The sequence below is a fragment of the Lithobates pipiens genome, unplaced genomic scaffold, assembly GCF_037356315.1.
Source record: "Lithobates pipiens isolate NorthernLeopardFrog02 unplaced genomic scaffold, aLitPip1_a1.2 Scaffold_16, whole genome shotgun sequence".
Lineage (NCBI taxonomy): Eukaryota > Metazoa > Chordata > Amphibia > Anura > Ranidae > Lithobates > Lithobates pipiens.
This window is the reverse complement of record NW_027507748.1, coordinates 93401778-93416489: the sequence shown is the minus strand read 5'-3', so window position 1 is coordinate 93416489 and position 14712 is coordinate 93401778. Positions and strand designations below refer to the sequence as shown.

At 36.5% G+C, this 14712-nt stretch overlaps 1 protein-coding gene across 2 annotated transcripts in view; it reads right to left on the bottom strand.

The window, feature by feature from the left end:
* Positions 1–10585: 10585 nt before the first annotated feature.
* The window catches only part of CADM2 (cell adhesion molecule 2), a 381397-nt gene continuing 377270 nt past the window's right edge, over positions 10586–14712 (bottom strand). For both annotated transcript variants that reach the window (XM_077480109.1, XM_077480110.1), the window contains one exon: positions 10586–11840. In XM_077480109.1, the coding sequence (XP_077336235.1) occupies positions 11722–11840 (119 nt within the window). In that variant the 3' untranslated portion in view covers positions 10586–11721. The remainder of the gene's footprint in view (positions 11841–14712) is intronic.

Genomic DNA, 14712 nt, shown 5'->3' with positions numbered 1-14712 from the left:
ACACTTTTGATCAGGGTCATTTGGGTAGTTTCTGTTGTGATTATGATTTAAAAAAAGTAAACATAGTTGATTGATAATAAATGGCTTCAGCCAAACATTAACCATGAGTGAAAGAAAAGTTTTTGTGTTATCATTCATATTCTCTGAAAAATGCCCAGTAAATCATAAATGCTGGCAAGGTAAACTTATGAGCACAAGTGTATTTAATATATATTTTTTACTGGTATGGTCTTAAAGCTCTGCACTTTTTGTGAATAAGTACTTAATATTACTATTTTCTTTTTTTGAATTATAGATAGGTGTACAACAGCTGATGTGGGATATAGGATTGTTTCACCATAAGTGCAGAGTCACCTTTAGATACATTATATTACCAAACGTATTTGGACACCTGCCTTTACACGCACATGAATTTTAATGGCATCCCATTTTTAGACTGTAGTGTTCAATATTGAGCTGGCCCACCTATGAGCTATAACAGCTTCAACTCTTCTGGGAAGGCTGTCCACAAGGTTTAGGATTGGGCCTATGGGAATGTTTGACCATTTGTAAGGTCAAGTACTGATGTTGGACAAGAAGGCCTGGTTCACAGTCTCCTCTCTAATTCATCCCAAAGGTGTTCTATCGGGTTTAGATCAGGACTCTGAACAGGCCAGTCAAGTTCCTCCACCACAAATTCGCTCATCCATGTCTTTATGGACCTTGCAGTCATGTTGTAACAGGAAGGGGCTACCCCCAAACTGTATCCATAAAGTTGGGAGCATGAAATGGTCCAAAATGTGTTTGTATGCTGACACTTTAAGAGTTCCCTTTACTGGAACTAAGGAACTAAGGAGCCAAGCCCTACCCCTGAAAAACAACCCCACACCAAAATCTCCCCTTCACCAAAGCAAGGTCCATAAAGCAACAAAGCAAGGTACATAAAGACATGGATGAGACAGTTTGGGGTGGAGAAACTTGACTGGTATACCTCAACCTGATAGAACACCTTTGAGAGAAGGGACCCAGGAGCCTTTCACGTCTAATCTCGAATGTAAACATAAAGTACATGTTCTGTGAGAGGGGGGCACAAAATCATCTGAGTGGCTGAGATAAAAAGACTTCAATGCTTTTTCTGTGAACTTGAAGGATAAATTGTTCCACAAAGCTTGCAGGTACAGAGACCAGTGAGGGCTAATATTAATACACATTTATTGTTAGTCAAATGTCTTTAATGTCCAGGGTAGGATAAGCTAGGATATTACATTTAAAAAATCTGTATACCACAAGGTTATGGAAATCCAGGCAGAGAAAGAAGAGAACATTTTGGAGGGTTCCGTAATACATAATTTTGTTTCACCCACAATCGCGCCACATGTTCTGGGACCCAAAAGCTATACTCATAGATCATTTTTGACCATCAGGCCAATGCTTCCATACTTGATTGAACATTAACTGTTACACAGGAATCTCACACATTGTGACACTTCAAATACTTCATTAGGTTTTTATTGAAGAAATAGAAATGTCCCACATGAGAGATGCTCATCTCACCTTTAACAGGGAAAAAGAAGCATATGTACAGATATTTTCATTTTGGTAACAGATAAGTGGCACTAAGTTACACTACGATTTGCTATGTTACATGGAAGAACATGTAACTACATTGCGTGCTTTCGCACGTGTGCACAGTAAACTTAACCCTCTCACATTTGTGAATCACATCATAACACACATGAACCTTTTCATTCAGAGGTTTCGTTTATTTCAACAGTAAAATGAAAATACATGAGGTGTTAAATTTCATTTCTTAGAAAAAAAGTTGCTATATTCATTTTTGCTTTAGGTATTAACTGAAATGCACTCTTGGTGCAAGAATTAAAGAGGGTTTCCACTTTTTTAGTAAAATAGAAGCTTTCTGGAGACCCCTTATTACAGTAACATGAAGTGGTCCCATTTGCCATTGCCCCTCCTATTCTTCCACATTCAGAAGTGAAATCTTAGACTGACCCTCCAGTGCCACCACAAATGAAAACTGGATTGCAGGTTACCCACTCAGACCTAAGGCCCTTTCTATGGTCACTGTATGAGAAGGTGGGCTTTTTCACTAAGGCATAGTAGAAAACAGTAATGATCTACCAAAAAGTTGGCTTATAGCAACCAATCACATTTGAGCATTATTCCTCAAACAGTTAGTAGTGTCCAGATTGGTCACTATTTCTTAATTGAATAGACTTCTTTTGTCTGGAAAATAAAGCACCAGCAGCAAGTATCCTGCTTTTAGTTATGGGGGGTCAGTTTGAGAGCATGTTACAAGAGAGAGTAATTTACAACAGAGCTCCATTTTTACTGTGTAGAAGAAATCCCCTTTAACTTTTAAACGTTTTGAAATATGTGACATCTACCACTTTTTTTCATGTGAGTAAACTCCTTATCACATTCCATAAACCAGTTTCTTGATGCGACGCTGACAGGTAAACAGATTTATCGGAAGCAGTATTAGTGGCAGCATTTTAAATATAAACATTTCAGCCCATCAAAAGAAAAAATATAGATACATATATATAGTATATTTGTGATTACAATGATTAATAGACACTGTAAACTGTACAATTGCAGAAATATGCTACAGTAAGACCATCTATTTTCACAAGTACTAGGTTTGGATATACTGAATGCATGCTAGTTCCCCGTGATTTGTGGTATTCACTATTTATTTTTTTTATTTTTACACCTCTAAATATAGAGCCATCAAGATTTTTAATGTGTGAACTTGCAAAGTTATTGCAAGGTGGTTTACACTACAAAATGGCTGCCAATTGTTAAAGCCACTACTGTGTCTTTTTTAACTGATGAAGATTGCAAAGTGGCTGGCTTTCTAGAATGACTTTTTAAAGCCAGTTGTCCATGTTATTTTTTAACGGGAGTGAATTCTGAGGTGAATGACTCTACAAAATGGTCACCAAAGCAATTGTGTTATTAGTAACTGATGATTTTTACAAAGCGGGCGACATTCTGAAATAGCTTCCAAAGTCATGGACAATTTCTGTTGACCTTGGGACATCTGTGCTGTTCTGGTCATTGCCTATCACCCACAGACCATGAAACTGGCCATAAAAATAATTGTTATCACATTCCATCCTATCGATGTGAATTTCGCTATCAGTTTGTATAATCAATTGACGCATCACATAATTTTTAATTGATAATCCCCCTTGAGCAGAATATATGTAAATACAGGGTACCTTACTTCACCCTAGCTCAGTTTGGATGATGGTCTCAGAACTCTACACTCTACACCTCTACAATATGATCTGGCTGGTTGTCAAAAATGTGACAATTTCTTACAAAGGTAATAAATTGACTGAAAGACTTCTGTATATCAAATTCAAGTTCCCTCAACTCCTACTGTCCCAGGTAATAGAAATTAAAAACAAAACCCCTTTGCAGCACTTCTGATGAAGTATTAAAACATTGCTCTCCCACTTTCGAATGGTGTCACAAAGTGGAAGTATGTCCCTCAGGTATTGGCTAGAAAGAGTGCATTGAAAAGCCCCAATAACCACTGGGCTACATTCACTATTTCTCATAGTGGACCAGTAGAGGGTGAGGTAAGAGGCCCTGCAAAATGAACTTACAGTACATATATGTTTTTTTTTTTTTATTCAAAAGGGGGTAAAATATAACTTAAATAACATAGTGCAAAGAACCATGGTGTAAAATAGCTCATGGCATCTAATAGGAAGCCAGCTTTTAGTAGTTGGATAAAAATTGTTGAAGCCAGTCTCTGATTTTTTACTGTAGCTTCAGTACACCATTTATCTTTGTGCTATTAAGTAATCCCTGTCCTTTACTGGGGAACATTAAGCAAATGCACATTATTGTCCATTAATGAAAGATGAGTTACTTAACAGTTGGGCAAAATGTATGTCTTACTAATGTTGTAGTTCTATAATGCCATGTTTCTCTCGGTGATGCATTTTATTTAGTTAATTTTGCTAAATGGTGATGCAAATATGACAATAAAATAATATATAATGCAAACAATGAATAAATATGGAATATTCTATCTAGAATCAAGATGGTGCTTATCGGTTCACATATTCCACAAACATGCAGCTGAAAAAGTTTACAGAACTAGATTTTTATATTTGGGAAACACAGCTCTACACCGCAAACCTTTAAATGACATCATAAGTCCCTTATATACATTTTTATGCATTTACGCTTACTATGTATAGAGGCTACAGAAATAGAGCACACAGTATTATGGACAGAGATATTGCTTCCTCATTATAGGAAAGAGAAACATGCAAATTGCAGCTCTTACATATGGTTTCTCTGGATAATGAGGGTAGGAATGCCAAGCCTTACAATATTTTTTACTGAAGATTTTAACTTGTTATTGTTATTTTTAATAACTATTATTATTTAACCAACATAAGTATTCAATTACAATAGGAGTTCCTAATTTCAGTCTATATACTGTATATAGGCATATGCTGCTCACTGAATATTTTTGTACAGATGGTCCTAGGAGACCTTAAAACATAACTGTTAGTCTAGTAAAGGTCCAGTAGGATGGTGAGGGAGGTAGGAAGGAGAAAATGTTTTTTTGACATGGCTAGGAAGTCTTGAAATCTGCATATTAGACTTCAGTGCTATTTAGGGCTTCTGGGACCATCAAGAAGATATCAGAAGACATCTTCTTAAGATTATCATTTTTGTGCCAGTTTAAAAATATTATATTAATGGCAGGTGTACTATATAAAAAGCTCAATAATGTAACACATACAGTAACAGTGGTATAGTAATAAGGGTAGAAGGGGGTGCAGGTACAACTAGTTATAGTTTTAGATCTTAATATGTTAACCTGGTTTGTCAAACAATCATTTTACATTTATGTGCAAAAATGTAGGCATCCCTGGTCCATTTATGTTTTGTTGTTTTTCTAGTAAGTAAAAACGTATAAATAATACCCCTACGAGGATCAAACCTATAGCATACATATGTCAGTGGGTCATTACTGTTAATTTTCTGAATGTAACAGACTACAAAAAAAATTAAGTGACACTAAACTCTGATTAACAAAAACACTCAAGTATGTTTAATACTAACTCAAAAATGCCTACTATGGCTCTCCTCCAAATCCCTTTTTTTCATTGCTGCTGTGATCTGACTTCCTGTTACAACTTCTAACTATATGCTCACCGTGGTACCATTGTAAGTATAAATGTAGCCACCCTCTCTTGCTCACTCCTGAGATTGACTAGGAACTATGGACTATGAAATTTATAGTGTGCAAAAAATATGCACTGCTTATTCTAAACAAATAAACACAAGAGGAAAAAGAGAGGTTCAAGAGCTCACGGAGAATGATATAAGGAGGTAGAATGACTCAGTAAATAACATTTGCATGGAAAATTGATTACCGGGCCTTTAAATAGTGGATGTGTGTGAATTACTTTTGGATACTAAATATAATGTTTAGCATCACTTTTACTTAAAATGTGACACGTTCAGTAGTTTAAGCCCTCTGTTGGCTATTAACAAACTCTTGGCAGAAATCAGCCTAAAATTGCTTCTTGTAGCCTGCTAACACTTTTTTTGCTTAAGGAACTTTTTCTTGCTTTTCCTTGCAGAACACTTCTAGCTCAGAAATATCCTTAGGACATCTTGCGTTCACTAAATGTTTGACATCTACATTTATATTTTTATAGCTGAAAAAAATGACTTTATGAAATAAATACTAACTATGTATAAAATTTGCAAAAATAGGTCATGTATATGTCCGCTAGCACTGTGCTAATGCATCAACAACACGTTATTTGTCCAGGCGTTCTTAATGCTCAATAAAAGCATCACAATTTATGTATCTATTTGTAGTCCTGTACCCTGCATTTTATGATTTGTAACTGTTTTTTACTAGAATATGTCTGAACATATATTTTTCTCTCAGTGAAAATTCTGCATCAAGTCCTCACTCTGCAGTGACCTCTGCTGGAAGAGCTGAGTAAAAGCCCCACCCCTCACAGATTGTATTGCAGAGGAAGAGGTGTATCCGATCAAGTCTTTCATTAACTGATAGTATTGAGTCTTGCTTTGTTACCCTTTTAATGCAGCGTATGTTTAGACACCCTTCATAGTCACTGTAACAGGAAAGTGAAGATATGTCTATGAAAAAGGAGATTTTTAGTTTATTATCTGTCTGACTGCCTATACATTGTAGTTCTGTTCTATATATTGTATTGTCTAGTGTATGAGCAATATAACACTACAGCATTTTAGGTACTTTGGGGGATGGGGGTATAATAATAACACCAGCATAAATACACTCTTGATATCAGAAATTACACCATTACTGATCAAAGTAAATAATATTTTCATTACTAATTCAATTTTGTATATATAGTATAGTACAGTGGTCATCAACCCTGTCCTCAGGGCCCACTAACAGGCCAGGTTTGCAAGATAACTGAAATACATCACAGGTGATATCGTTTGCTGCTCAGTGATTGCAGTATTCTAGTCTGCATCTCTCCAAGGTAATACATAAAACCTGGCCTGTTAGTGGGCCCTGAGGACAGGGTTGATGACCACTGGTATAGTATATATAGTATACATAGTATTTTTTTTTGTTTTTTGTTTTTGCTTTTCATAGTATTTCTAAAGATTTTTACTGATCTTCAGCAAAAAAAACGTGAAGGCTGGTAACCCTGTCTAGAGTGAAATGTCTAGATTAGTATGCACTCTGCATTTGCATAACATATTCACCATTGTATTTGATCACTAATTGTTAATAAACATACTAGTAACAATATGATTTTAGACTTTGTGATGTCTATTATAAAGCTTTGCTCCCCATAAAACATACAGTTGCTTTCTGTTTTAGGGATATCAATTCCACAGTAATCTTCTTTTTGTTTGGTAGCATACTATTTTCCTATCTTAAATTTTTGATTTTTTACTCTAGCCCTGAAGAATATGCCCACACCACAAAATTTTAGATATATCCTCATCCCAGTAAAAACAGTTACAGACAACTAAAGTCACACCATTCATACTAACTGATGGCTTATTAATTGATGTTGTGCAAATGTCACAAATGCAGTATGACCCATAGCAGGTAACAGATTTGACCACTAAATTTGGACTTATATAAATTTGGACTTATATAAAGGTATGTTTAGAATCAGTTTAACACAATAATGAGCGAATGGAAGATATCTGGAGGTTAGTTGATGTTTCAGCAGGACAACATTTTTTTGTCATTTGAGCTGAAGGAAATAACTTTATGTTAGGGTATGAGTGACTGTTTAAAATTTTCTTCATCCCTGATTCATATGGGATCCACTAACTCATCTCCCTGGTCTGGCCCCAGTTTTACATGCCTTTAAAGATTTGACTTGGAAGTCGGTAAAGGCAAACCAATTTGCTTGTATATTGTAATACAAATGTTATCTCTAAATAGAAATTCAATGGTTTATTTTTGATAGATCTCATTGGGTTTATTCACGCACTGTTTTTTTTTTCATATCTCTTGGGAACTGTATCAGTGGGATATCCACATGAGTGGTCATCTCAGTTGCCATGCCCATCTGAGAGGTCCTTCCTTTTGTTACACAATTTTCTTTTATATTATTACTATCATTATAGAATGCAACAGCGTAGGGGAGGGTCCACATGTAGAATCCTCAGGAGATATAAAATCTGGTGGCTTTGTTTCTTAAACTAAGTTCTCCTTAACTGAACACTCTTAAAAAAAATCCATTAAGGCAACAAAGGCTGCATTGCCATGTGACCTTATCATGAACAAGGATGAGGTGTACCACCTTAGGAGGTTAAAATACAATGCATTTTAGAGGTTCATATAGTTTCCATTACTGAGGTCTAAAGATATGCTCTCCCAACTCCTTTTTTGGTTCTTCGACTAAAACAACCCTGACTATGAGATAAAATGCATTTGTCCCCTTTACACCATGCTTTAAAAATAAGCCACCATGTTCAACACAGTCATCAGAAGGGTTAAGTCAGATATAGTTGCAGCAAAAGAGACCCAGTTATTATAGCACAAACAGTACAGAACAGAAAAAATACACTACAGAGATTACAAAAATGTGACAATATACCTGCAACAGAATTTAGTCTGCAGCTCTTGTTTTCAGTGATCAAATTGTGTGACCTTTCTTCTTATTGTGTCTCCTAACTAGATTGGGAGTGTACAATTTATTTGTTGAGTTTTGAAAACCTGTACAGTTCTTGACATTGTTCTAGCAGCTACAGGACTCCTGTTGGTTTTACTATCATATTTACTATATTTAAACATATTATTGCATTTTTTCCACATATGTTATGGTGTGTATCGTAAAACAAGCATGCAGCCACATCAAGAAAGACATACTTCATTGAAATGTAATATCATATATGATTGTATATGATCACACTCAATCATGTGATGTTTATATATACTTGGTATATCCTAAGAAGAAAGGGTGAGATTTTTAGCAGTGATTCCCAACCAGTTTGAGAGACATATATGAGAATTTTTGCCCTCTCTTCTTCTAATTTCTCACAGCATTTTTTCCCATTGTAGGAAAAGTGCCCACTGAACTTTTCCAAGACAGTTGTCATCTTTGCACTGGATGTGGTAGGTGGTAAAATCCAGTACTGGAACCCTCTGCATTGGCATTATGTGTTTTTCTAAAGCTCTTGATATGCTCGTTAGACAACCTTACTGGTTTCAGTCAGCACTAGAGGATCTTGACCATAGAGAAGCATTCATACATATATCTCTGTATGGGTCTTTTGACTAAAGATGTGAGGCACAATCTAAAATGATGGTGCATAAAGCGGCAAGGCTGGAGATCTGAGAAGGAGAATGTAGTGATATGTACCACTTCTCTATTGCCCATATTATTATCATTTACTGTAAATCATAATATTTTGCATATGGTATAGTATAGGGAATGTATAGTTTTGTACACATTAGAGTTCTTCTTTAAGGTCAGGAAGGACTAAATGTTTTCTTTCTTTAGTTGGGTAAAATTTAGCATATGGGTATTATACATTATTAATGCAGCCAAAACATGGAGCTCCTGACTTCTTTTCACTTATTTTCCTGGGTCTCATTAGCTCCTTTGATTAAATAATCCATTTATAGAGGCCAATGGCTGATGCTGAAATTTTCACACATAAGTGAATGTGTCAGAGGAGATACCTCCCTCCTTGTCTAAAAGGGAAGTACTTGCATTGTTCTCTCTTTAACCAACACAATGTACTGCTCTATAAATCATTTGTCTTGTTTTAAATGTTTATTTCTTAGTATTTTTTTCCAATAAAATTTTCTTTTAGATTTCCAAATATCTGCCTGAAATAAAAACAGTTTGTGATTATGCAGGTTGCATAAAGTGCTTTCTGCGTTCAGTAATTAGAGAAAAAGAGTCATTAAATCACAGATGTCAATGCTGAATTTAAAGCAATTCAATTGTGTATATGTATTATTGTGAAACAGGTAATTTGTGTTATGCTTTTATTCATGATTCATAGGGATTGCAGCCACTTCTTTGAATGTCTTGCTAAAAAAGGTTGGGAAACTCTGCCAAGTTTTAAATCCTCTTGGGAATGAGCAAACATAAAAAAAAAGTAAAAACAAAATTTGTTTCCTATATACATATTCTAAGACAACTTTTTTTAAAGTATCTTATGTTCCTGACTCCATGCTCTAAAAAAAGAGATGTAATTTTTGCATTGTAAGCTGTCAATGCTCTTGCTCCTAACATGTCTAGCTACCTTGTTAACAATACCCGATTCAAATGTCCAATGTCTGGATGATTGAGACAAAGTGTAATTCAGGGTGATTCTTTTTTTTCCAGCTTTGGGAAACAATACTAAAAATGCAATCTAACAATTGTTGTTGTAAGTCAAAGAAAAAAAAAAAGAAGGAAAATCAAGCCAACAGACTTCTTGAGTCCATGATCAGCTGGGTGTATTTCTGATCATAAAACTTCACAAATAGATTTAGAAATGTATCTCGTCTTGAAGGTAATTGACACTGAAGCTTTCGCTGTGCAGTTAAAGCATGTTCAAAATATGACATGTTATACCTAACAATATGCATAGACAGGAATTTAATAGAATTAGTCCATTTATACTATGTACTGTTTGCTGCAATGTTTTTAGTTTTTTTTTTTCTTGATTTTTGGCAAATCAATACAACAGAAAATAAGATCAGACAAAAAAATGTAAAGAAAAAAAAAACAATCAAAACAATATTTTTACATTTTTTTTCCTAAACTGTAAAAGAAAATTAAAACTAAGCAATGAAGTAGTATTTTCAGAGTTTTACTCAGCTATGGTTAAACTTGAAAACCTGAGGCTCGACACTGGTTGCAAGATTAAAATATCTTCCCTTTGTCATTGTGCTTCCGTTGTGTGACAGATAAAAATTAGAATGATCTAGAAAAGTTTGGAACAGTGCTCGGACATACAGACAGAAATTCAAATACATCATACACATAATACTGATTTAGTTTCATATCCAAGAGGGGAGGACCGTTAGAAAATGGGTACTTGTGACTCGCTTACATCCAAAAAAGTTAAATATGTATCAAATAATGTTCAACTTGATTTAATATATGTACTATATACAAGATACTGAAATGCACAGATAATCTTACATTTTTTCCTAAAAAAAAAAATAGCATCCATACAGTAACAATAAATATGGATATAAGATTGTAACATTAAATAAACACATTTCAGTAAGGAAAATAAACAGTGTTAAACATCCTAAATCATAATCTTATAGACTAATAAAAACTATGTGGAAGTACTATTTTAATAAAACCTGGGCTTAATTTTAATAATCTAATTCGCTTCTCAAGCCTATATTAGATAAAGACTGTGTAAAGAATGCAATGTATGGCTCTGCCTTGGTGATACTGACAGATTTAGAACTACTACTGTTATGATAAAGCATACCTCTAGAATTAGTACCACTATCTGTTGTGTTTATGAATTTCTGTTGGTTTTGTGGTACATAATCAAAAAACAGACCCTTCAGGGATTACAAGCATAGAAACTACCATCCTTGTGGTATTGAATTCTAATCAAGTCTGTACCAAATTAGTGTTGATTGATGGCTTAACACACACACCATACGGTATACATGCATAAATGAGTGTAGTCCAAATTATTGCAATTTTTTTTTTGTACATAATACCTCAGACATCCACATGGGGAGTTGTTACTCAAAATCCTACCGAAATAATGGTTATCTATGAGTAGGTCATAGACTCAGAGCATTGTAGTACAATAACATGGACTAAATATACATGTCTGTGTGTTCATGTATGTGTGCTGGAGAATATATAGAAAAGGGCAGCCTGGAAGTCTGTCATTGCGTAAACATAAAAAATAAAATATGTTCTGAAAAATAAAAAGTGGAAAAGAAACTGTTAAGGCTGTATATTCAAGCACTGTATGACTGAATTATAACAGAGTGATGGACATTTTTTTTTCTTGTTTTATATTTTTTTTAGCAGTAAGAAAAGTCCTGCATTATGAAATGCAATTAATTTATGATGCCGTCAACAGCTGATTGTTGGCCTAAGCTGGCTATTGATAGCAGAAGTTAATAAAATGGAGCAGAAGATGGCGAGGGAATGAATTCTGAAAAGTGATAGCCAGTTTTTTCCAGCAGTCAGCCTGATAAGTGAAATGCGTCGTCACCCGGGTTTGCATTTAAATGAAATATTCCTTCTTCTCTTCTGCATTGACTTGGCTGCCTTCTGCATTGATAATGGCTGTGTCTGCATCGGGGGCATCTTCAGCGCCTTTTGCTTCGTTTGTTAAGTATGTCCCTGTAAAGATCGAGATTACAGAAAATGGTTGTTAGATATTTTGCTCGTCATCAGCTGTCTCTTGTTTCATTTAGAGATGGATGCAAGGCAAAGCCGCTTACAATACATTACCATATCATTTATATACAATGCTCTGATCTACATCAGATTACATTAATGTGGCTTTGCAGTGCCAAATGTTTGCATTGATTGGACTTGCCATGGCAGGTGAAACACAGTTTTTAATGTTAGTCTACAAGGCAAATTATTGTCAGAGCATAACAAAAGCACAGCAATGTCGCCTTGGTGTATATTTTCAGAGCACAAAAAGGCTTATTTAGCAAGGCAGTGCAAACATCAGCACTGACATGCAAAGTGCAATAAGTGCAATAATAACCAGACTATCAGACATCAGTATACTGGAATCAAATTGATTATCTTGGGTAGGTTTGTATTTCAAATCAAAATGTAATTGTGCATTATATGTAAAATTAACCTGTAACATAGCACCATCTCATTTCCAACCATTCTGCAGCACTAAAATACACTATCCATTGAAGAGACACTGATAATTCAAGACAAAATGGCAACATCTTTGCAAAGGGCTCCCCTTAAGCCATGGATGCCTTGCCGGCACTCCTCTTTCTGAACTCAAATTCCCATTATTAATTTGTGTCAGATTCATCCTTCATGTGAAAATGCATGGGTCTAGCAAATGGCTGCCAAACTCCAACACTATCACATGGAACAGGGTCATATACTCCCCCCATACCCCTAAAGGATATTGTCACCAGCAGAAAGGCAATAAGGAGCACTGGTAAGGTAAGAATCAGTGGGTTTGGGTGCCTCTTTGCAAATACACCATCACTTTTGCTATGAATGAGCAAGACATGTCTCTTTAAAAGAGAAGTATGGGTTTAGCTGTTTTCCCATAATTATACTTACCGAAGTGGATGCAGCCTTGGTCAGACATTGCAAATGTCCCCCACCGTCTCTCGGCTCCTCAGTTCTGTTCTCCCTGCCTGTCAGCAGCTCTCCTGCTCTGCTCCTCCACGCTCACTGGAGAGCTGAGCTGTGGAGGGGCGAGGAACGGGCGGGGAGCGGGTGTCTCAGCGGCTTGCTGAGAGGCTGAGACGACTATCAGTCCAGGCCCAGAGTCGGGATGACATGGTGCCTGGACTGATCTGTGTAACGTCAGCAGACAGCAGACTTCAGACCGTGGGGGTCATTCTCAGAGGGTGAGGGTGTGCCCAAAAGGGGGATCATGATAGAGGCCTTTTGTTTCAGACATTACTTCACAAAGTTTTGGCGAAAAGCTTTGGCAGATTGCTGTTAACCCGTTCCCGACCGGCGCACGCTGATGTACGTTGGCAGAATGGCACGGGCAGGCATATTGGTGTACAGGTACGTCCAATCTTCAATGCCGCCCTGCCATCACTCACGTGCCGGCGGCGGCGCACTCGCGCCGGGCGGGACCCCCGTGAGTCCGGTCGCGGGTCCCACGGACTTGATCGCCACGGGCATACCCGCGATCGTCTCACAGGGCGGCTGAATGGAGGAATTGCAGTGTAAACAGCATTTCCCCATTCTGCCTAGCAACTAGTGATGCTGATCTCTGCTCCATGTGATTGGAGCAGAGATTAGTGTTCACTAAATGAAAGCCCAGCCCCCCCACAGTTAGTAACACACCCCTAGGAACACTTAACCCCTACACTGCCACCCACTGGTTAACCCCTTCACTGCCAGTGTCATTTACACAGGTATCACTGCATTTATATAGCAGTGATTACTGTATAAATGACAATGGTCCCAAAAATGTGTCAAAAATGTCCAATGTGTCTGCCACAATGTCGCAGTCACAATAAAAATCGCTGATAACCGCCATTACTAGTAAAAAAAAAAATAAAAAAAATTATTAATAAAACTATCATACTATCAAATATCAACTACATAAAACTATCCCTATTTTGTAAACGCTATAACTTTTGCGCAAACCAATCAATAATCACTTACTGTGATTTTTTTTTACCAAAAATATGTAGAAGAATACCTATCGGCCTAAACAGAGGGAAAAAATGTTTTTTTTTATATATTTTTGGGGGATATTTATTATAACAAAAAGTAAAAAATAATGCGTTTTTTTCAAAATTGTCGCTCTATTTTTGTTTATAGCGCAAAGAATAAAAACCGCAGGGGTGATCAAATACCACCAAAAGAAAGCTCTATTTGTGGGAAAAAAAGGACTACAATTTTGTTTGGGAGCCACATCGCACGACCGTGTAATTGTCAGTTAAAATGACGCAGTGCCGAATCGCAAAAAGTGGTCTGGTCTTTGACCAGCAAAATGGTCCGGTCTGTAAGTGGTTAAAGTATGATTGCACAAAGTTACTTTTTTAGTACAATTTGCATTCTTGTGATAACACATTGTGATCAGCATTTTTTGGACTTTATTCTGATGACTTAGCACAATTTTGAGATCTTCACATCTTGCCGAATTACATATGTACGCAATTGATGTATTTATACAATAATTCCTTTTTTTAAATTTTTGTCATGCACAAAATGAAACTAATATTTATAGGTAAGTTGATTCAGGGCATATCCGATTGTGTCTTGGGGGATAAGGAAGCATTTTTTTCCTCTGCTGGAGAAAATTGAATCATGCTTTAACCATTTGCTTACTTCCCTATAGCAGTTTTGCTGCTACAGGGCGGCATTTCTTTGCCGGATCACATATATTTACCTGATACTGCACTCCCATCTACAGGGTGCACACACACATGCATGCAGCCGGTGGGCTGGTTCTGCTGTGTTTGCTCACAGCAAATGCTGACCTGTGGGTGCTGGGCACTCAATGTCTGCCGGCACCCGCCAATTGTCGGGCAGTGACTCA